Source organism: Centruroides vittatus, unplaced genomic scaffold (genome assembly GCF_030686945.1).
Source record: "Centruroides vittatus isolate TY-2023 unplaced genomic scaffold, ASM3068694v2 contig_8, whole genome shotgun sequence".
Taxonomy (NCBI): Eukaryota; Metazoa; Arthropoda; class Arachnida; order Scorpiones; family Buthidae; genus Centruroides; species Centruroides vittatus.
In genome coordinates this window covers 849,366-874,718 of record NW_027122517.1, presented here as the reverse complement: position 1 = coordinate 874,718, position 25,353 = coordinate 849,366, and the positions used below count along the sequence as shown (strand labels likewise).

General features: G+C 33.0%; 1 protein-coding gene across 1 annotated transcript in view; it reads left to right on the top strand.

Moving 5' to 3' along the window:
* Positions 1–25,353, top strand: part of LOC136981992 (WD repeat-containing protein 46) — a 133,238-nt gene that overhangs the window by 22,122 nt on the left and 85,763 nt on the right. Inside the window, exons 4-7 of the mRNA XM_067278420.1 lie at positions 6,996–7,080; positions 9,242–9,300; positions 14,599–14,854; positions 20,545–20,680. Of these exons, the coding sequence (XP_067134521.1) occupies positions 6,996–7,080; positions 9,242–9,300; positions 14,599–14,854; positions 20,545–20,680 (536 nt within the window). The remainder of the gene's footprint in view (positions 1–6,995; positions 7,081–9,241; positions 9,301–14,598; positions 14,855–20,544; positions 20,681–25,353) is intronic.

Below are 25,353 nucleotides of genomic sequence, written 5' to 3'. Positions count from 1 at the left end.
CAGCATGAAAAATTTGCAAGGGCTACTGGTTCGAGGGCAGAACCGGCTAAAGAAGCTAGCTTACCCAAACCTGAATGTGAGAAAAATAAACCATTACATGTTGCCTTTTTTGACTTGGAAAAGGCCTTCAACTGCGTATCCCACCAGCTTGTTTGATATGCACTCAGCGACCATGGAGTGCCTAAGAACCTCATCAGCTGGGTCAGAATGCTGAACACAAATACCAGCAGCCGAGTGAGGTGCGCGGCTGGTACATCTGACAACTTCCCAGTGAACATTGGCATTCATCAGGGTTCTGCACTGTTGCCACTGCTATCCATTCTCATCATGGACACTATCACAAAGAATATACAGAACAATGTGCCTTGGACACTGCTTTATGCTGATGACATCATGCTTGCAACTACCATTTGAGAAGAGCTACAATGCCAGATGCAAGCCTGGAGCAACCGTCTGAGTTGCTTTGGCTTGCCCTTAACACCAAGAAGACCAAATATCTAGATATTTCTTCAAATGTGGTCACTATCCAGGTCAACAGTGATAACTTGTATAAAATGTACACTTTTCGCTATCTCGGCTCAACCCTACAGAGTGACGAAGGCATTGATGACGAAGTACGAATGAGGATGAATGTGGCGTGGCTACAATGGAGAGAAGTCACCGTGTTTTCTGTGACAAAAAGATGCCCATGTACCAAAACTCAAAAATTTACCAGAATGCGGTACGACCCATTTCTCTCTATGGTTCCAAATATTGGCCATTAATGAGAGCAGCCAAATGGCGTCACCATTCCATGGAGATGCACATGGCTCACAGGACACTTGGTGTATCCCTCCTTGACTATATCACCAATGACACAATACATCAACAATTTGACATTGCTTCCATTGAGGCAAAAATGAGAGAGCGATGCCTGCGTTGGTTTGGCCACGTCTGACGATCAGCCCCAGATAGTTGCCAACATTGCCTACCACCTAGAGGTAAACAGCCGGCAGCCACGCGGAAGACCAAACCAACAATGGCAAGATGCTATCAACGCAGACCTAAGGGCTCTGCACCTGAACACAGACGATGCATTCAATCAAAGATCCAAATAGTGAACCCTACATCTGTGGGACAACACTAAAAAAAAGACGACTCTACACACAGGGAAGAGGGGTTCCATGGGCAGCTTGGTTTCAGAGGACCTATGCTGAATGGTGATAAGACAGCTGGAGAGCAAAGTCTTTCCACGGTTCCTTCCCAACAACCTTTTATACAGAAGGTACTGTACATCAACGATATCGTAGTTTTTTGGAGGACAGTACCAGATATAACAGCCTTTGTCGACACTGTTAATGACAACCTTTACGGCTTAACCTTAGAACTTGAATAAGCCGGCCGCAAGGAAGTCCAGTTCCTGGACATAAATATTAGAGTGAAGAGGACGGGCATCCATGCATCCATTTTCCGTAAACCAGGTTCCTCGTCCACCTAATGGGGTCGTGTGACCCTCTTGCCACTGAACTAATGCTTATACAGCGTGTTGCCTCCACACATGGTTACCCGAAGCTTACCCATAAACTGATTGAATACTATCACCACACATGCTTGCAATGCACCGACACAGCTGACATGCAAAGTGACAACCATCCCGACATTGTAGAACAGGTCCCTATCACGTTTAATTCGTACGTAAAAATGCTATGTACTAAGACTGCCAAGAAACGCCATGTTCAGATCATGTTTGGGTAATGTCCTACCATCTTTGACATTTTCCACAATGGGAAAGACCTCCAACCAGAACAGACTCCCTGGCATGTACAGTATCCCCATTAGGGACAACAGATTTGATAGGGACCTCGTTTACATTGGTTTAACTAAACGCTCCTAGGAAGTCAGACTACAGGAGCACATAATGAACATACAACACACGAGAAATACCACCACTTTCGCCACATACGCCACCGATTGTGACAGCCTTTAACCAGGCGAAACTCGTCTGCACTTCGTCCCACATGGAACACCAAAAATGGCCATTTACATATATAAATCGAGTCTCAAAGCCACGTGCATCAATTATAAAGAAGAGTTGGTTTTGTCAGTAGCCTTGCAGGTGTTGATGGATGCCGATCTTTAAAGTCAAGATCTGTCAGCCTTACGAATACGCATGCACGGCTTGTGTAATGGATTCAGATGTTTTTCAAATTTTCGTAATTCGAAATGGAATTCCTGACAAAACATAGGTTTTGTCAGGAATTCCGTTTAACATCTGAAGAACTCAGTGTGATTTGAAATGTTTGTGGTAAACTTTTTCTTTTTATTTTTTTCATCACACATTGGATATGGGTTTTCAGGATACATTATTTAATATACCCCAGTGTTATGTGTTGCTTATGAAAATTGCATTTACTGATTGCACACCATCAACTTTGGTATCTTAAACACAGCTGCCAGATCCACCACATGTACCACTTTCATGCTTCCAATAAGTTCCTTTTTCATCTTACCACTTGTAAGATGAAAAAGGAACCATCTTACTAGTTAGACTTTGTTTCTTCTGCACACTTCTCAGATACCACGGTTAACAAGTAAAGGTTATATTAGGTTGAGCAGAAAGTTTTTATGTATTTTTAACTGTCGTCATTCCTTAACATAGACAGTTGATTTGTAAGGAACTGAGTCCGAGCTGTATTTTTATTTTCTATTTTTTGTTTTCGTTGTGTATATTTTATTTCATTTTATTTTTTGTCATTTGTCAAAAAAGTATATGGAAAAATAAAATTCAAGTTTAATTCATTTTATTCGACTTCACATCCTTTTGCCACAAATATTGAAATCATAATATTACTGGAAAAGCGTTAAAAGCACGTAAAATCATATTAAAATATGTACATTTACAGTAAATGTTAATATAATCATCATAAATCCTAGAGAACGAAACTCGAAAACATCTGTGTTTTTGTGTTTAGCAGTCTTTAAGTGCTCATTATTGGCATTTTCCATGGTAGTTCCAATATCTACCATTTTGTGTTGTTGTCGGCGCCACTCGATATTGGTAAATTTAACATAAATTATTTTATTTTCTACCACCACAAAATAATTTTAATAACTGTATTTGTTATTTAACCTTAAAAAATCATCTTATTTTATAACATCTTAGAGAAACCATATTCGCAAATAAAGAGTCTGCTATGTACTGTAAACATCACCGAATTGTAAACATGTACATTTACAAGTATGTATTGTATGTACAGTACATGTATTAGTAAATTTAAATTCTTTTTTTTTTTTGTTCTATATTAAAAACTAAAGTTTATTTGTTTGTAAGCTTGAAATAGATTCTTATTAACCATATATTATTAAAAATGCATTTATAAATAAAATACAGAACTGGGAATGGTAATTTGTGGTTTAGCTAGTGACAAGTAAATTCGACTTACGTCATCTCTCCTGGAACCAATTACCGACGTATACCTGAGTTATACCTGTATTACAACCCGATGTATTATAAACTACAAGCCAACTAATGCTGTAAGTTATTGGGTATTAGTTAGCTTGTAGTTTACTGGACGTGGGCACTAGATGTGTATCCAGCTGGCACCATGATAACTGTTGATGGTTGTAACTTAATGTTTTATACACTGGAAGAGGTGGTCAAACCAGAGGTCCGGGTAGTGTAATTGGCAATGCATCTTCACAGTAAGCAGATGTTGCAGGTTCAAGTCCTGCTATGGGCTGATTTTTTATTTCAGTAGTCTAAATTAATTAAAAATTATAATTATTAAATTTATTACAAGATGGCACCTAATGTCTTTCTCTAGTACCAAATTGTTTCATAATTTAGTAGTATGTTAGCTGATATTCAGACCAATAACTTACGGCATTAGTCAGACTTTAGGGTATTGTTTGGGAACGAATTAACTCATTTTCCATTATTTCTAATGGGAAAGTTGCTTGGACTTCAAATGATTCGGAGTTTGAACAGTCTCCTGGAAAGAATTAAATTCAAAGTACAAGACACCACTGTATTATTATTATTATTATGTTGAGTTTAGTGAGTTATACTCGGTTGGCACTGGTGGCTATGTACTACGCTGGACCAGAGTCAAGGCATAGCAACCAAAACAAAACTAAAATTAAATAAGTGTGTCAGTGTCAGTGTCAGTATTCAGGAATTTTCTAACAATATGACATGTATTCAATGTGGTGGCCTTCTGTAGAGTGATATATGTTTTTCTATTCAATTGTAATGTGCCCAGGCTTTTGTGTAGTGTGTGTGGTATAGCACCTGTACAGGAGAGGACAACAGGTACAATAAGCACTCTATCCATCCTCCACTGATGCCTTATTTCCTGGGCGAGTTCTGTATACTTGCTAATTTTTTCAGTGCATTTGTTTTGTATATTGTGAGTGTTTGGAACGACTATGTATATAATGTATGTGATTTTATTGTGTTTGTCAATGAGTGTGATGTCTGGTCTGTTGTGGTAAATTGTTTTATCTGTGATTAAGGCTCTGTCGTAGTACATTTTGTGTGTTGTTTTCCAATACTGTCTGTGGAATATACTTGTAGTATGGTTTGTGGATGTCTAATAATTTGTGTTTCTTTGCAAGCTCTTGGTGTATTATATTTGCTACTTGATTGTGTCTATGTAAATAATCTGTCTGTGCCGAGAGCTTGCATCCAGAAGTGATGTGTTGTATAGTTTCTGGCATGATGTGACATTTTCTGCATGTGTCATTTGTGAGTGTTGTATCTTTGAGTATGTGTTTTCTGTAGTTTTTAGTATTTATGACCTGATTCTGTATGGCAATCATAAATCCTTCCATCTCCCCAAAGAGGCATCCCTGAGCTAACCAGCTGTTCGATGCAGTTTTGTCAACAAAATCCTGGGCTAGGTTGTAGGGATGTCTGCCGTGGAGTACGTTTCGAGCCCACGATTGCTTAATGGTGTCTATGCTTTTTATATGTTGTGTTGTGTCCGTACGACATGAGTGTAAGTTTAATGGCATGTTATTTGAGTCTGCTAGAGTTACTGCTTTATGTAATTGTGATGTTTTCTGTGTTTTGTAGAAAAAAACTCACAGTGACTGTATTTGTTTGTAGTGAAGGTTAACTATGTCAATCAGGCCACATATTCCATCTTTATGTGTATGGTATAAACTACAATAATTCACCTAAAATTAATAAATAAGAAAAAGATATGGGCTTAACTTTGATAAACTCCAAAGCAACCCTAAATCCTAAATCTCTTTTTTTGTAACACTTTAAATCTATCCCACCTTAACACATGGCTTAACATTTCTATACATTTGCATAATGTACAGAAAGAATCTTTTAAAACTTTATCACAACACTGTGATATACAAATTTATATCCACAAACCACAATTCAAATTTTCTATTTTTCATTGAATGTTTTTACAATTTCCATTACGCACCTGAAGAAGAACCCTTAGGACGGTTTGAAAATGTTAGTGGTAACTTTTTTATCTGAAAATTGCACCGTAAAAGGTTTTTGGATGTAAATTCTGGAATCTTTTAGTTGTAGAATAAAAAAATGTCTATGTTCTATTTTTATTAGAACTCTATTTATCAAAGCTTTTATTCTGAGGACATGTGATGACATCAGAATTCCTGGACCTGTTTTGGTAACACAAAGTCGGAGTCAATAGATTTTTAAACAACTCCAGAGTCTTGATGAAAACACAGAGTAATCTTTTTTACATAAATGTATTTTAATACATAAAAATGTCCTTACAGCAAAGACATACTAGCATATTGCCACACAAGGGTATCTCCCACTCTTTAGTATATACTCTGCTTGCCTGCAGTGTTTCCATTTATGAGTAAGCATTTTACAGCAAAAACAACCAGAGTATGAAAATTGAATAATATTCTAGGAAATAGGATTAATGATAAAATATTTGAATAAGTTTTATTCATTTTTAAAAGTAAATATCTTTAGAAGGTTTGAAAAGATGAAGAAAAATATTAACAAGTTTTAAATTAAAGTTTTATTTTTGAAAAATTGTTATAAGTGGATATTATTTTATTGATAAGTTATTCACAATCTGATTAGGTTACAATTTGAAAAAATTGCAAACCTATAAATTTTCAATCATTTGTCTGTGTTGCTGTCTGTCTTTTCTTAATCTCGAGAACAGTATTAGATAGATGAAAGTCAAGACCAGATATGAAAAGCTTGGGGGTGGGAGGTTCAATTAACTATATATGAACTTCTGCTTTAGGCTGGAAGTCACATTATTTCAATTCAAAAATTTTTACCTGAACATAGATACATGACCAGCATAACTTCATTGTTAACAGGAAAAGTATGATGTACACAGGCAAGACACTACTAACTGTAAGTTTAAGTGCATTGTGACAACGTCACAATAAATAATTGCTCGCTTGTCTCTAATTTTACTAAAATATAATCTGTATATTTTATGTGAAAAATGTATTTTTACTTTCTCAGCAGTCATATATAACAGAAGGATGGCAATTGGTTAAAAAATGATTTTCAAGACTCACATTTTTGGACTTAGGACACCTTGAAACATCAAAAAATACAAAAAAAATTTAGGGGTAATTTCTGTATATACGGATGTGATGCAATTTTGTTAACTCTCTTTGAAGTTTAATAACTCCTGTGCTTTTTGCCAAGAATTTCTGAAATTTTGAAGGGAAGTTTGTTTATTGGGGGGATTGATGCTATTAAATTTTGGTGATTAAAGGTTGAAGGCGTGGGGAGATAATGGGGTTTGTATTTCTAGTAGGGTTGTACTTATTGATGATTTTACCTGTTATTAGCATTTACAATTTTTTATAAAACTCATCCTTACCCTCAAAATTAAGCTTTTTGCCATTTTATAATAGTTAAAAAAAATAAAGTTTTTTAACTGTTATAACAGATAACAAATGTAACAGATGGCACCACCAAAATTTTAAATTTTGCTGGGAAAGTTGAGCAACTTGTCACTGGTTTATTATTATTGTTTATTTTATAGATTCCTGCAGTCAGATGATGAAGAAACATGTAATATTTCCCAAAGCAAGATTGCTTCTGCTGTTGATATAACAAGTGCTACAAAGGTAAATTTTTAAAAATTTTTTTAGAAATAAATGATTTAAAACTTTTCTTCTTGTAAAATAGTTTATTAAATTAATTTTGAATTCCTAATTTTGAAGTTGACTATATTTTATTATTAGAAATGGCTTTTTGTTCACACGATGGTGTTTTCTATTTTATTTTGATTTTTATGTGAAATACAAGAATGATTGATAACTGTATAACATATTTTTTGATGATCTGTGTGTTTGTTACTTGTGTAAGTTTTCAAATAATTATTAAGTCTGCAAAATAATTTGCTCAATAACAATAGTCTCTTAATTTATGGTTAGAAATTAATTAATTTTGTTATCAGGCTGAGAATAAAGTGAATATACCACTCAGTAAACCTTTACCAGTTCATGTCGTGAAAAAAGAACAATTCGTATAAATGTTTTCGTCTATGTGAAATAGACGTTCGGGACGGACTTCGGTCTCGACGATATCGAACAAATGGCTAGTAAAATAGAATGTTTTTTTCAAAAGCTTGGATTGATTACAAACTAGATTCCATCAACAGAATTAAGGATAAGCATCATCAACATTAAGGATAATTTAAATTACAGAGGATATTTGCATCATAATTTACGTGAAATTAATTGATTATTCAGATATGGTTTAAACATTTTTCATATTTTGAAATTATATCCTGAACATTACATAAATTTTGATGCAACGTATTTGAATTATGTAATCAATCCAAACTTTTGAAAAAAGTGTTCTATTTTACTAGCCGTTTGTTCGATATCGTTGAGACCCGAAGATGTCTATTTCACATAGATGAAAACGTTTGTAAGAATTGTTCTTTTTTCGTGACATGAACTGGTTTGGTAAGTGATATATTTACAATTACGAAGTTTTTGAGATATATTTGAGAATAAAGTGTTCATCCCAATTTATTATGTAGTGACTACTTTCTTATTCTGCTTAGAAACACTACATCCAATAGACCTATTGTTTGCAACTTTCGATGGCAGATACAAATAGCAAATGTATCACTGTGGCCTATGTAATTGAAAGCATGGTTTATGATGTGGATTTTAATATAGTAATAGAACAGTGACACAAAAAAATCACTGATGCAGCTGAACAATCCTTCAGAAAGTCTCCATCCAGTTTATGATATCCAAAATTGTGGTGGAACCATGAATGTGCAGTACTACATAAAACAACGAAAGACTTGGGAAATTTTATATAATATCTCACTCTGAGCAACTTAACAGTATATAAAAGAGCAAAAGCTAACTTTAGACAAACTCATAGGCAAACTCAAGAAATTCTGGAGAAAGTATGTAACTGGAATATCTTCTCCAATTCCAAGACAGTATGGAACTACATTTGCAAAATCACTGAAAAATATAAACCTCATGCTCACTCTGCTCAAGAGTAATGGCAACATAACTTCAGATCCACAAAGAATTGCAACACTTCTGACATCAATATTTTCATACATAGCCAGTTCTGTCCATTATTCAAACAAGTTTAAGTTAATAAAACTCTTACAGAGGCAATACAAGTCAACTTTTTATCATCTAGCATTGAAATTTATAATAAACAATTTATCACATTTGAGATATTTTCTTCTTTACGTTATTCGGGAGCAACTTTTGTGGGTCCCAACAAGATCGACTATGGCATGCTACGTCATCTTTCATGTCTTTTAGTACTGTAGTATACAATAGAATATGAATACTTTTTGATATTGATTATGTTCAGTTTAAAAAAATTTGAACTAAGATGTGAAGTTGAGACTTTATCTCAAAAAATGTTTTCTCTATAAAATATTGGACTTTTAACTCATTTAGTGTCCATTTTTTTATGTAACTAATATTAATTAACTTTAATGGAAGTAATAATGAGAATTTGAGTAGATTTCTTCCAGTTTTGAGTAAAGTAACTGTTAATATTACAGAAGTTACAAGGCTCTTGACTGTTAATTGTATGCATTCCAGTATTTATGCAAGAAGTTGTTTATTGTAGAAGTTATAAAGTTCTGTAAATCAGACAAAAAAATGTGATTTAAAAATATGAAATTTGTTCAGTTTAACTTTTATAGTAAAATTCTTTATAAAACTTTATATTTAACTTTAAAATTCTTTATATGTCTTTATAAAACTTTAATTTATCATTGATGTTTGTTTACAGCATTTTGATTTGAACTTATTTTTTGGTTCATATAAAATGGATTATTCTTTGGAAGGCAGGTAAGAAGTATTTTCATTTTGTTAATTTTAAGTCAATAATGAATTCTTATAATTATAAAACAAAGGTAAATTCATTTCATAAGTACTAAAATAAATGCATAACAATAGAATAAATGATAATTCTCTTATGAATGAAAAACAAATTTCTGATGAAGAAAACTAGTTAAATAAATGGATTAACATGCAGAAAAATAAAATAATGAATAGAGATTGCTTTTTAAAAATTTCTGGAATGGAATAATTTTACGAGTGTTCCTTTCATTCCCACGGTTTTTAAAGTCAGCATGTCCTTCTCTCATTGGAAGAAGGTTCCAGCTGACCAAATTTACTTTGTGCCACTATGTGAAAATTTCAGTGATAAAAGTTCAAATATATTTTTCTATATTACTTACATTTATGACAGTTTTTAAATATTGTAATTAAAAACATTTACACCACTCAGTAAATTTTCAGCCACTCCAAGAGGCCTTCATCAGGCAAGAGAGCCATTTTCTATATTGAACAAGATACAAAACATTTTAAAATGGAACATTCCATACGTGCAATGATGCAGTTTACAAATGATTCGATGTGTGATCAGACTTTGTTTCAAGAAATTCTAAATATTAACTTATTCGAATACAAAAATTGATATATAGAACAAGGTGTTATAAAATAAAATATAAGCCAATACATCATCAACTGCCGTAAATAATCGGGCTAACTTTTGGATATATACGATTAAAGATTAGAAATAAATTTGGCACTTGAGGTAGGCATTAGGTGCCATCTCTTATTAAAATTAATAATTATAATAATTTAAATAATTTAGATTAAACTGGAAGAAAAGAATCGGCCCGAATCGGGACTCGAACCCGCAATGCCCGCTTACCGTGCGGTCGCATTGCCAGTTACGCTACCCGGACCTTTGGTTCGATCTCCTCTTCCAGTATGTATAAGCCAAAGACATAACCGTCGACGGCTGATATATACTGGAAGAGGAGATCGAACCGAAGGTCCGGATAGCGTAACTGGCAATGTGACCGCACGATAAGCGGGAGTTGCGGGTTTGAGTCCCGCTTCGGGCCAATTCTTTTCTTCCAGTTTAATCTAAATTATTTAAATTATTAATTTTAATAAGAGATGGCACCTAATACCTACCTCAAGTGCCAAATTTATTTCAAATTATTAATTGTATATATCCAAAAGTTAACCCTATTATTTACAGCAGTTGGTGATGTATTGGCTTAATGTTATCGGGTTTAGTATGATGCTTATTTGTAAAATAAAATATAAATAATAAATTAAAAACGAAAATGTTAACAATATTAACATTTTCCATGCGGTTAGGTACCGATCGGTCTGTATCACGTGACTTCTTCGTTTATCGGTGATGCGAAACGTACCGATCGGTCCAAATTAAAAAATTAATCAAAAACTTTGATTAATTTGCGTTATATTCGAGTTTGCCAGAGATATTAGCTTTGATTTGCTCTTCTGTATGTCAATTGACTTTGTTTAAGCCAATAAACGTTTTGTTACCACCCCTGGGCCATAAATATTTTGGTAAGTACATCCCCTACTATTCTACAGTAAATCTTCGCAGTTAACTACACAGTTGGCTGAAAACAATCAAAGGGAAACTCCTTCTACAGTTTTATTCAGTCTCTTCTGTCTTTGTTGACGTTACTTTAACTAATCACAGACTTATGAAACGAAAAAATTGCCGCGAAAAGCCCCGCCTCCAACCTTCGAAGTAAAATGTAAACAATCACTGTAAATTCACTTTTTAAATTGATTTTTAATTCTAATTAACTAATTTAATGCACTTAGACATTAAATTAGCTAATTCAACAATATTTAGGTGAGTAAATATGTTTTTAAAACTATCTAGCGATAAATATTCCCGGGAAACTCCAATGTCCCATAGTAAGTCTATGGAAGGTGTTCGCGCTGTTAATTTGGCTTTAAAATTTTTGTCAAATGAATTCATATATATTTTGAATACATTTAATTATTTTACAAAAGTAAGAGCAAAGCTCTATGACTGACACAGTCGTACAGCTGACTAATCGGTGTCACTTCACGATTACAATCGACTACTCTCCCAGCTAAGTAATTAGAGACATAGTGTGAATAATGGCAATAACTTCTCCCCCGCTCTAGGTAGAAAGCTGCGGTTTGTTTTGTTTAATAGAGGACAGATGTTTCTATCTAACAGATGTACAAAGTTCAGCGATTCTTTGAAAATTAATTTTTTTTTTTTTGTTCGTAACCTTCAAATTTCTTCGTAAACTTCATATTATTTTAAATATGTATAAAACTAAAAATTATACAATCGTAAACTGTAATATGTTTTTAATCAAACACAAAAAACAGATTGAATATAACGCGATATTGAAGCGAAATATCGCGATTTAAAAAATTACCCAAAAAACGCAAAAATGCGCCGCATAACGAATTCCACCTATTTACTTAATGCTAAAGGTTTTCCGCATGGAAAGGGTTAAAATAAGTACCCATCTATTATTGCAGGTTACAAAGTCTTTGTTATGTGATCAGATGAGGTTTTCAAACATTTTAGATTACAACTGATTACACTAAAGTGACATATAAATAGATTAATATATTATAAAATGAATGTAAGTATTAAATCAAAATGCAAGTAAATATCACCAGTCATATAAGAACTTGATGAAATATGGATTAGGCCTAATTGTCAGAGTAATTGGAATATAATGTATATTGTCATGCCCATGGTAGAGAAATGCTATCGTTATTAATATATACACTTTTGAGGATGGCTCTGTAAGTTTCCATAGCTTCAACAATTCTTAGTTTTATGACAGTTGAAAATCTTATATGATATTCTAACATCATACCAACTGGGGAATACCCTGGACAGTGGATTTAAGCTTATACACCTGGGTAAATGTTGTGTTTAATACATTTCAATTCTTTTATAGTGTTTGACCTAAGTAAACAGTGAATTTAGGGCCCTTTGATGAGAGCCCTAAAAGCAGCAGTTTTATAGCATAATGGATCATCTAAGATGAAGGGAATAAAAAAGGGGATGAGAACATTTGTGATAAATGTGTGTTGTTACTTCTTTTTTGGAAAGCACTATCTCTAGGCCTAAGTAGCGGATATTAGAATTGTTGGATTTATCCGAGCCTAGTGTTAAATCATAACTGTTGTTGTTAATTACAAGTAAAAAATGATGGGTGTTAGGTTTGATTTTTCATATTATTACGATATCATCAATGTAATAAAGTAGAATTTAGGTGAAAATCTTGGAAGAATCTGATGTTTAAGAAGTAGGACAACTAGTTCACATAGGTTACTGGTAGCGGACTTCCACGGATATGCTCTGTCTTTGAAGGTAAATGCAGTTGTTAAAAGTGAAAAAGGAGGTATAACACATCATGTATACAGCAGATTCTGGAAGCATAACTTCAGGATCTGCTGGTGATAAATGTATGCTTTGTGAATAGTGACAAACAGGAAATCTCACAATGCACAAAAGCAAGGCTCTAGGTGAACTGAAGGATGCATATATACAAACTCGAATACCATTATGTTTTTTCGACAGTGAGATGCTCCTCTAATGCAATAAGTGTTTAGAATATTAAAATGTCCTTATCTTATATACAGCATAAGTTCCTGGACTTCAAATATGTGATATAGGCTGGGGGCCAAGGGAGGTTCTCTTTTGACCACTTACTTGGCAATAGGTCAGTAAGACCCGATCTTGTCTGTGGATGGCTTTCAAGGAAGGGTTGGCAGGATTGTGAAATCTGTCTGACATCAGGACTGACACCAGTTAGGATAATGCTAAATTGTGTCCTAACTCACGATTCTTAAATAAATGTGAATAGGAGGATCGATTAAACTTTCGAGTGGGGAGTGCGTGCGGGTAAGTCGAGAGGGTGTTCGTTTTCCTGAGTGAGAGACAGGCAAACAGGTTTAACAAACATAACAAAAATTTACTATATATCTAATCTAGGATACATAAGAAATACTATCAGAAGCAATGGGAATAATTAGAGATGTTGAGGAGAAGTCCTCAGCAGTTTCTCAAAGAAGTAGGAATGCTTATCCAGAATTCAAAGTCAATTACAGAAAGCAATTCTGGTTTAAAAGAGCATAATGACATTGATGCTATTTTGAGTGGAAACAATCAAATGCATTCGATGTTATTAAATAGAGAAATACAAGCATTAAAGTGTGCTGTTACTACAAGTGTTTAGTCAGTAAGGCTACAGGGTGTCCCAAAAGTTTCCATACATACATAGGTGAAATTTAACTTTATTCACAAAACATTAAAATGTCAACATTAAGTTTTGTGTCAGTGGATTGATGGAATAAGGCAATGGAACACATGGGTGATCTGCCAATGGTGTAACTTCTAGCAGGACTTCCTACGTGGAAACTGGATTCTGTTTAGGTGTTAGACACATGAAGAAAAACCAGAACACTGCATGGTGGCCAGCCGATCGATCACGCACGAACCAATGATCAACTACCAGTGTTCAATGGTTTTATTTATTCAGCTACTGGCAGTCTTGATTTATAGAGACTTTTGGGACACCCTGTATTTATGCAACAACAGGGAAAGATTTCCAACCAAAAGTTTATCTCTCAATGTTGTAATTTATTCTAATATATGAAAAATCTGCGGCAAAACTATTGCTTGATTTAAAATGCTTAAAAAATTGCAATAATTCATTTTTAAATGCATATGTTTTGGAATATTTTGGTCTTTTTAAAACAAATATTATTTGCATATTTTAGCTCAATTTTATGGCATAATTTCCTGTCCCTAATAATAATAATTATTATTATTATTAACACACAGTTGTGATTTTTATACTTGTTAGAATATTTAATTGTTCCAGCAATTTTAAAATGTAAAATTGCTCTTTAAGCATTCCAAATTTTTGTATAGAACGTTTTGACCTGAAGCAGATCCCAATTAGGATCGAAAGCGCTCGTCAAAGTACATTAAAAATTTGTTTGCTGGTTTAATTATAAAGGTTTGTTGGTGTTATTTACTATATAACCAGTTATGAGAAGATTTAAGGACAGGAATAAAACAAGAAATATATTTTTACAAGCCAAGGGCAATACATTGTTATGATAAGAAAATGAACCAAAATAGATTTCATCTGTATTAATTTTTGTAAGGTTGTAAAAAGTTTTCTTATTTTAATTTGTTTTAAACTAAAATTATTTGTGAATGTATGTTATTTTCATAAGTAATAGTAATGTAATGAATGGCATAAATAAATATGATGCAAATTTTAAATGAATTTTTAGGCATCTTTTGCTTGGAGGGAAGAGAGGACATCTCGCTGTAATTGATTGGATGACTAAAAAATTGTTTTGTGAAATCAATGTTATGGAATCAATACATGATGTTAAATGGCTTCATAATCCTACAATGTTTGCCACAGCCCAAAAAGACTGGGTTTATATATATGATAACAAAGGAATTGAATTACATTGCATTAAAAAATTATATCAAGTGATTTGTATGGAATTTCTACGATATCATTTCTTATTAGCTACTTCGGTAAGAACAATTTCATTTGTTTATTATTATAGTTAAAATATATTTAACATTTCTTATTTAATAGTGTACTACTTTCAATTTTTAAAACAAAGTTTGAAGTCAGATATATAACAAAAATTATAATAAAATTAACACAGTTATAGCAAAATTAATTACACTTTATACCAAAGTATCAATTGTTATGATATAATGTACTCACTGTCTTATGGCATTAAAAGTAACTTTTTATTAATTAGAAAATACAAATTTATCATTCCACTGGCCCCCAACCTATGCTGTGTAAGCTTTTATGAAGGGCATAGATTGACTTGCTAGAAAAAACTATATGCCATACCTCTACAACACCATCTCTTGGGACAGTCAACTAAAGTGGGTGATCGGTTAACGAACGGTTTGGACTGTGAACAAATTGGACAATAAACACTTTGGCAGAAAAAAATCCTATCTAATAAGATTAAAAAATAATAATCTCAACAAAATAAATGATTATCTAAAATTAAAACTGATTTATATTTTCTTGAACACCTTGACCACATATTTTAACGAATACAAAAATATAAAAGATTTTTATGTTCGGATAACGAAAACCTCACAGAACAAACACAAGAAGAAGCAACGTAAAAAATGAATACCAATTGGTCTTCCCTCGTCTCCAATTGACAATTTGAAACCTTTTGGAGTGCGGGAGATGTCGACGTCGATTCTCGACCCAATACCAATTGGATAGAATTCTTCTGACCTTTGAAACTCTCCATTGTAATTCCAACCTTTTGTTTACCTTTCTGACAAAAGGAATTTTTTATGGTCTTTGTGAGACTATTGGGCACTTGTTAAGTTCTGCATCGGTTTTTATTTTCGAAAGGTGAGAGTTTATCTGTCCCATTGGATATTCTTTAACGTTTTATCACCAAATTTTGTATTCTATCCGGACATCACATTTAAATAATGTTTTTGTACACTAGTTGACTTCTGTTCTCTGAATTTTTGTAAGTACTCTTTGAACTTTTTATTTAAAAAAGAAACTGATAATATTATGGAGCCTAAAAAGAGTGGAGTATCAAGAACTATGTTCACTGTTGAAACCAAGCAAGAGATAATAACCAAGGTAGAGAATGGGCAGATGTCTGATGTTGCTAGTTGTTATGGCTTGAACAAGTCTACAGTAGGCACAATTTTAGCTAAGAAAGACATCATCGAGAAGCTCAAGCAGCCAAAGGAGTAACGAAAATCACATCTGAGAAACAAAGATGTGCCATCCATGAAAAAATGGATAGATTGCTTTTAATTTGGATTAAAGAAAGGGAAATGAAAGAGATGTAACTAGTATGACTATCATTCAAGAGAAAGCTAGAGACATTTTTGGAGAACTGAAGAAACAAACTCCACATTTGTCACAAGGAGATAGAATTTAAGGTGTTTTGAAGCATGCCAATTCTACTCAACAATGATATTAAAAACAGTTTGGAAAGAAAAATTTGATATTCTTGAAGCTATCCGACTCATTCAAAAGGTGTGGTCAGAAGTTATTCAATGACAGTTGAATACTGCTTGGTGAAAGCTGTATCCCTCCTGCATTCAGGGAGATGAAGATGAAATCCCTGAAATTATGGATGAAATTGTGATAAATGCTATAGTTCTCAAATTAGAAGTGAATAAAGATAACATTTGAAGAGCTTTTAAACTGATCTCACGACAGAAGAACTCTCGAATGAAGAACCAAGAATCTCGGCGAGATGTGTTTTCTTCTGAAAAAGAGGAAGACGAAAGAGAACCAATGCCGACATCTGCTATTAAAGATCTTTTGCAGAAGTGGCAGAATGTCAGAATAATAGTTTTAGAATGGCATCCAAACCAGGTTCAGGATAATAGGCTTGGCAATCTCTACAATGACAATGCTATTAATTACTTCTAAAAAATTCTGAAGAGAGAGAGAAGCAATTGACATTGAGACAGATTTTTTTACTCCCCACAAATGGGAAAAAACATGACTGATAAAAATGGAAGACTGTGTATTTATATGTTATTATTACAAATGTAGTAAGAAAGTATATAGTTTTTTACTTATTTTTTGGCATATCCAGAACAAATTAATCAAATTCTCATAAAAAAAATCTATGGTAAATCAGTAATCGTTTAAAGAACAATTCAGGTAGTGAACATTGTCTTGGAATGGATTATGTTCATTAACCGATCACCCACTGTTTATTAGTTCTACTACTAAAATGATCCAAACACATATCCAGTAACATCAGGAAAACAAAACAACAGATATACCACAGAACTAACAAAAAAAGACCTGGGCCAAGATTACAGACCAGAGGGGTTTGTAATCTCTGGTTCCACATAAATTTGTAAACAATACCAGAATAGAAGAACATAATTTCTATTGAAAGCATTCTATATCTCCTCCTTCCTACCTGGACAGTGCCACTCTCAACATTCCTAAACTGTGGATCACATTGTTCAATCAGTTTAAATCATAAAACTATGGATTAATATAAAAAGAGTATTCTATTTTTTGTTTGTATTTGAACAATCGCAAAACCTTTTTTTAACCAGTAATTGAACTTTAATGTAAATTTCAATCATTTTCAGCCTTCACCTTTAAAGTTCAATTACTGGTTAAAAAAGGTTTTTTTGTGATTGTTTATTTACTCACTCCAGTAATTTTGAGAAGAAGACAGTTTGTTTTTGTTTTAAAAAGTTTTTAACTTTTACTTTTAGTAATTTTTAGTTATTATTATCAAATTTCAAATTTTTGTACATTTTGTGAGCACATAGCTGGAACATTTTTAGAAACTTGTCTGTTATGTTCTTGTTCTGTTCAAATATGAAAATTCTTGTTCGGTGTAATTCCAGTTGAATCATCCTGATGAGGATAGTTGTAAACTATCTAAAGTTCTAGTAATTTTGAATAAAAAGTTATTTTTTAACATTAAGACAGTGTATACATTACATTACAGTTATATTTTAAATTGTACAACATTGCAGCAGCCAATCAGTTTATCCAACAAAAGTTATACAGTATGACCTCTGAATAGCGGACACTGTCGGGGCCAAGAAGTTTGTCTGGTATTTACAAGTATCCACTATTGGGAGGTACTACATGCCAGTGACCATACTGTTTTAACACAGTGAAGAATACAGTGGATTACAGAAACAACAAATTTGTGTTAGGAATGTGAATGTACCAAAAAGTATTCGTAACATATATAATTAAAATATATGTACAGTATATTATTTATCTTTTCAGCTGTAAAAATTTCATTTTAATTGAATTTCATTTGCAGCTTGACACAAAAATCTTTAAAAATGCAGCCTTTTAATTCACTTTTTTAATGTTTTCAGCCAGTTTGAATGGCATTCCTCAGAAACAGAAAAATCAAATTATTTCGATTTTTATAATGACATTTGTTTTGAAACATTTTAAACTTTGAATTTTCCTAAATGCCTAGTGTGCAGGCTCATAAATAAAGAATTACAAATAAACTATACATGCATATAATACATGAATAAACAACTAAATAAATAAAATAACTAAGTGAATAAATACATACATAAAATAAATAAGTAAATAAATATGAAACTACATTAACACAACTGCTAATATAGAGAAGGCCAGCATTGTGCCTCCTCCTCTAACTATTCGTCCCTTTTTTATAATGGAATGTTCATGTTATATCTTCTCTCCAAGCTGCCGAGACTTTACTCGACTCTCTGAAGTTTATCACTAATCCTTCCTGGTTTGCATTATGTATCTGCATGCTTCTGCATATTTCAGGTGTCTCTTGTCCTGGATCTTTTCTATTTTAGCTTTTTCCCAATCCACTATACTGTTGGATTCCTTTTAAAAATTATTTTTTTGTTTATTGCTGCTTTTATTTCTTTGTAAATATTGCTTAGAGTTGCCATGTATTCCATTACAGTGTATTCTTTTATTCTTTCCCGCTCATTACCTTTGTTATTGTCTATTCTTTTTTTGCTGATAATGGCCTTTATCATATTCTGGCTGACACTGCACTGTCCAGCTAGTTCTTTGATGTGATCTAATTTTTTAATTCTGTCTTGTGGTTTGTTGCAGTGTGTGTACACTCTCTTTATAAGCACCCGGAACGCTGCTATTTTATAGCTTACCAAGTCATGGGAGGTCCATGGCATTAACAGTGGGTTATAAGTTGCCTTTCTGTACACTTTTGTAGTGATTTCCACTCCTTTACTTCTGTTGCTATGTCTAGGAAATGTTTACTTTTATCATGCTCTTGCTCTATTTCAAGCTCTAGGCCAAACTTGTTGGAATTGACATCTCTGATAAATTATTGAATGTCTGGTTTTTCTTTCCAGATAATCAAGATGTTGTCAACATAGCGTGCATATACCACAATGCGTACTGCGTATTTTGGCAAGATTACTTTCTCTAAAGTCTTTAGGACCATCTTGCATAATGCCCTGAAACGGAGTTTCTCATTGTCACTGGTTAAAACTGGTTCTATGTTGTGTGTATATAATTCCATTAAAGTTAAAGATCAATGAATATGTAGCAAGACGTGTTAGTTCCGATAATTGTTTTTTCATATTATTGCATTTTCGATCTTGCTCATTAGGAAGACTCTCAGGTGGCAAAAACATGGCTCTAGTTTGATTGAGGGGTATAAGGCCTTGAAATCTAGTACCGTCATGTAACTTATTTCTTTTAATTTCATATTTTTCATTTTTTGTAGCAATTCTAGCAGTTGCTTTATGCTGTAATTGTGTTGAGGCATGTGCGTGTTGATGAAGTTGTTTGACTCTTGCTTGTAGTTGCTCCAGCCACGTGGATGGGCAATCTTGCATTGCATTTCTTTTATGTACTTTAATTAATAAAAGCTCATTATATCTACAAATTACATTAATAATTTAATGAAAAATAATAATATACTATTAGAATTTTTTTAAATCCAAATATTGTGTCCTGATTTTGTTTTGTTTATTTGAAATATGATCTTGGCTTTTGTATGATATTGTATTTTAGAGTAAAAATAATACAAAAGCTCTGAAACTGTATCATGAAAATTTCTGTCAATAAATAATAAAAATAATAATTTTGATTTGATACCAATGAAACCGTGTTGTGATTTATGTTGCTTTATGCTGACACAATGAAGTGTCTTCTTTCAAACATGTGGCAGGTTATTCATCTTTATTCAAAAAACAAAATGAAGAAAAATAATAATGTTGTCTTCAGTTAACTTTGATTGAGAAATTAAACATCTACATGTATTTTAATTTGTACAGTATACCTCCTAATTAAATTAATAAACTATTGCAAATAATTCTAAATTAGTGATTGCTAAAAACAAAAATACATTCTTGCAAACAAACAGGTTTTTCATGGTAAAACTTTATAGTTTCATATGTATTTTTAGATAGTTTGACTAATGATCTTGCCATTTTCATTTCTACAATTTAATAAATAATTCAACTTACTTTAAATTATAAATTGTAATGATGTGATAATGTTCTAAGTGTAAAAGGTTGAACCAGTCAGCATGTCTCCAACAATCTGCTTGATATTACTTAACACAAAATTAATTATAATATAATTTAATATTATACAGAAGATTCCTAAATGATATTAATATCACAATATAATAATAAATTGAAGTAATATCATCTCTTAGTAACAAAAAATTTATGTAATTTTCATTTTTTAGAGTGAGAAAGGTTTCTTATCTTGGCTAGATATATCAGTTGGAAAAATGATTGCTCAGTATTTTACTAAGCACAATCGTCTAAATGTTTTGGCCCAAAATCCATACAATGGAGTACTCTTAACAGGACATCCTAATGGTAAGTGTTCTTTATAATTGAATAATAGAATTTATCGATTCATTGAATTTCTGTAAAAACTGACCCAATAACTTTACTTGAAATAACAACCAAACTGCTTTAATAGAGATTTTAAAAAATCCAACTGCTTTTGAAGTATAATTTTCATTGTCAAAAATAATTCCATTTCATTAATTCATTTTCATATTAAATAAGAAATTTTATAAGAAAAAATGAAATGATGCATTATCAAATTCATTTGTTACAAAAATGAATTAAAATAAATAATAAAATAAAACACATCTGACAAATTATGAATTATTACATGATAGAAAAGTGTTTGCAAGTTATTTCCAAGGCAAAACTAATGAATCTGAGTCTTTACATTTAAATGTTATTCTTCAAACTTCTTTTTTAGATTCATATGCTTCTTCTGTACAGTGGTTCTACTCTAATTTTAAGGTTTCCAACACTTCTTCAATGTTTCATAAAACAGTCAGCTCTCAATCCACAATGTTTTGCACCTAGATAGATATTTTTATGTGATCATCTTATACAGTCAAACCTGTTTTTATGCGCGATTTTTATTTGTGCGATTTTTTTAATGCGAATTTTTAATTTATGCGGTTTTTTTTGTGCGATTTTTTATTTGTGCGGTATAGTTGGCGACTAGTCTCGTGCGATTCGTCATGTCTCACGTTGACTTATTATAGCTAAATAAACTTATTATAGCATAAATGCACTTATTATAGTAATATTATTGCATGAATATGCGAAAAATGAAATAATTTACTTTTTAAGTCTACAAAACACCACCTGAACAAAAATATGTAAAACAGACGATAGACCAGACGATGCAGTCAAGTGCTGACATCTGTTGTCAATAAATTCTATTTCGTACGGTTTTGAGTTATTTTCTATGTGAGACTTTTTTTATGCGGTCCCTGTTGACCGCATAAAAAAAATATTTTTTAATTGTGTTGCGAAAACTATTTTTTACAGCCATTCGTGAAGTTTCGTGCTATTTTTTTTAATGCGTCTTTTTTAATGCGGTCCCTATCCCCCGCATAAAAACAGGTTTGACTGTATTCTTATAATATTCTTTAACTCTTTTATACAAATTATGATTTGAGATTTCTTTATATTCAAATATGAATTCATTACATATCCTGAGCTACAGTTTTTATAAAAACTGTTAATGTTTCTAATAATTTTAAATAAATGTTAACAAAAAAGAAAATTTTAGGAAAGAAATAACGAGGAAATGGCAAGATTTTGTCAAAGATGACATTTCTTTTTCAACAACTCTTCTTCTTTGGATGGTTACTCATCAGAGGAAGCAGAGAGAAAATTTGGGATTGGATAATTTCAGAATTTCCATCTGATATTGCCTTTTTGGGTAGCATTTCGACACAGAGGGAGCATGGAAAATTATAAAAGGACCAAGAAAAGATCTAGAAGGTTGTCTAGTTCAGCTGCTTCAAAGAGACCAACCATCTCTTTTAATGTCCAGTTTGTGATAGCAGTCCAGTTCAGTCAATATGATCCAATTACCAAGAGTATTTCCTCATCAGTTGAAATCCTGGTTGTCATTTCCTCTGAATCATCATCTCCCATTGAAGTCGTCATTTGTCGTCGAAAGTATTTACCTATAATAAAATTAATAACATATTTATAATATTCAATGGGGCCTGAAATTTAAATTAAAATAGTTCAAAAAATTTTTTAAACATTTCTTAAAATATGAGGATAATTCTCAGTCTGTTCTGGCTTTAGTAGTGATAAACACATTCAAACTGCACTTACAACCTGCAACTATAATTTACCTATTATATGATAGGTAACTTATAGCTGTATAATGAATGTGAGAATAAATAATTCTTTTCTTGTGATAAGTGTAGTTTGAATGTGTTTATTACTACTAAAGCCAGAACAGACTATGAATTATTCTCATATTTTAAGAAATTTTTTGAACTATTTTAAGGTATTTATCTACTTGCAACTCAATGTAAACTTTTTCTCTCTCATGGGCAACAGATCATAGTTATAAGATAGCTTTGAAGTAGAAAAGGATCAGTCAATACATATAGTTCAAAAAAGCCTTTTTCTGTTATTGCTGTGTGTCTTTATGTAATCTAGAATATACTCCTGTCAAATGAATTTAGTCTTTAGTATAATTTTGTCATTGAATGCATCACTTCCAGAGTTTCCTGCCTCTCTTACATCCTTCTCCATTCCTTGTCATAAGACCACATGTGTGACAGCTCTAACACACGTTAGATAACACATAACAATTCAAACGTGTTTCCTATTTCTAGAAATCTGGTGTCAGAGTTCTGACTTCCAGGGGTGCTCTTGTCACACACAAAAATGAAAAAAGAAAACATCTACATCCCAAACAACACCGGGGTGAAGTCAACAATGTTTATTGAACCTGTTACCAGTGTGAGTTATACAATAAATAAAATACATCTCAAATGTTTTCGAACAGTTTATAGTTCTTCAGGTGATACACAGATTAATTGATAGAACGCGGAGTAAATAGAACATGAAGATTTGAAAATTAGATCAAATCCATGTCTCGTGAAATCATTATGTTGGACATGTGCATTAGTGTGGGTAGCCGGTATTGACAAAGTTAAAGATCGGTGTCCATCAGGGCTTGCCAAGCAACTGACAAGTTCAGCTTTTCCTTACGATTGATGCATGTGGTGGTGAGGATATATTTATAAATGGAAATGGCCTCCAACCATCTCGGATGTTCAGGGTGAGGCGAGGTGAGGATGACCCTCGCTTGGTTGAAAGACACCTCGATATCAGAATCAGATGCATAAATAGCAAGGGCCTTTTCTGTTCAATGGAATGGTATATACACAGAAAAGTGGGGTCCCCATAGGTAGTCTGGTGTCTTGGGACCTATGCAAAATGGTTATTAGACAGTTGAACCATAAAATCCTTCCGTGGTTCCTCCCAAACATTCTTTTATATAAGAAGTACATAGATGACATCATTGTTCTATGGAGGACTGTACCAGACATGACGACGTTCGTAGAATCGATTAATGACAACTCCTATGGCTTAACCATGGAAATTAAACAAGCTAACACCACAGAGCCTACTTTCTGGATCAACTGTCCACACCTCTGTATATTGGAAACCGTGTTCTGTCTCTGTTTACATACCTGCGGGGTCATGTGACCCATTTCTGTAGAAGACCATGGTGTTTAACGCTTTAGTTAGGAGGACATTTTTTCATTCATCCACCCTACAAGCTCTAGCCACCAAATTAACACATGTAAAACACATAGTAGCCACGCATGGGTACCCTAATCTGACACACAGATTAATTGATCAATACCACTGCTTACTGTGTGCATCCACTGTCCACATGCATGGTGATAACTGTCCAGAAGATGAAACATGTATCCCTATCACATTTCATCTATACATTAAATCGTTATATACGGAGATTGCCAACAAATGCCTCGTTCGGATCACGTACACGAGATGTCTGACCATCTTTGACATCCTCCACAATGGGAAAGATTCCCCCAACCAAAACAGACTCCCTGGTGTTTACTCTATCCCTGTTAGAGACCATAGATGTGATAAGGACCTTATTTATATCAGATTGACCCAGCGTTCCTTAGGAGTCAGAGTGTGTGAACACCATGCAGACATACAGCACGCAAGGAATTCTACAGCCCTTGATTTTTATGTGGCTGATTCTGATATCGAGGTGTCTTTCAACCAAGCGAGGGTCATCCTCACCTCGCCTCACCCTGAACATCCGAGATGGTTGGAGGCCATTTCCATTTATAAATATATCCTCACCACCACATGCATCAATCGTAAGGAAAAGCTGAACTTGTCAGTTGCTTGGCAAGCCCTGATGGACACCGATCTTTAACTTTGTCAATACCGGCTACCCACACAAATGCACATGTCCAACATAATGATTTCACGAGACATGGATTTGATCTAATTTTCAAATCTTCATGTTCTATTTACTCCGCGTTCTATCAATTAATCTGTGTATCACCTGAAGAACTATAAACTGTTCGAAAACATTTGAGATGTACAGTAGAGCGTCGGTTATCCGAAAGCTTTCTAGTCGGACTGTGTCGTGCCGAATCGAACGTTTTTGATACTAGATTAACTTTTAAAGTATAATTTTTTTTGTTTTTATATTTTTCAATATATTTATTTTGTTTGTACAAAATAAAGAAATAATTTTTAACAATACAATAGCCTTGATTATTATTATAAAAATTTTTGTTAGGCTTAAAATCGACAGAAATTCAACACGAAGCGACATGCAACAGAGAAAAATTCAACACGAAGTGACACGCAACGGAGAAAAATTTCAACATGTTATAGGTTAATATGTTTTTTCGTACATAATCTGTTATCCGAAAAAATCAGTTATCCGAACAACCCCAGTCCCCAATTGATTCGGATAAATGATGTTCTACTGTACTTTATTTATTGTATAACTCACCCTGGTAACAGGTTCAAGGAATGTTGTTGAAAGAAAGAAAATTAATTCCTCTGAGCTTTGGTGTTAGAAAAGACTGTTGAGAGTCCTATGGACAGCCATAATGTTGTTCAGTCTTTATTGGAAATCAAATCTGATCATTATCTTGAATCGAAAGTTTTCCTGTGTTGGTCATATTACGCATACTACTAAGTCA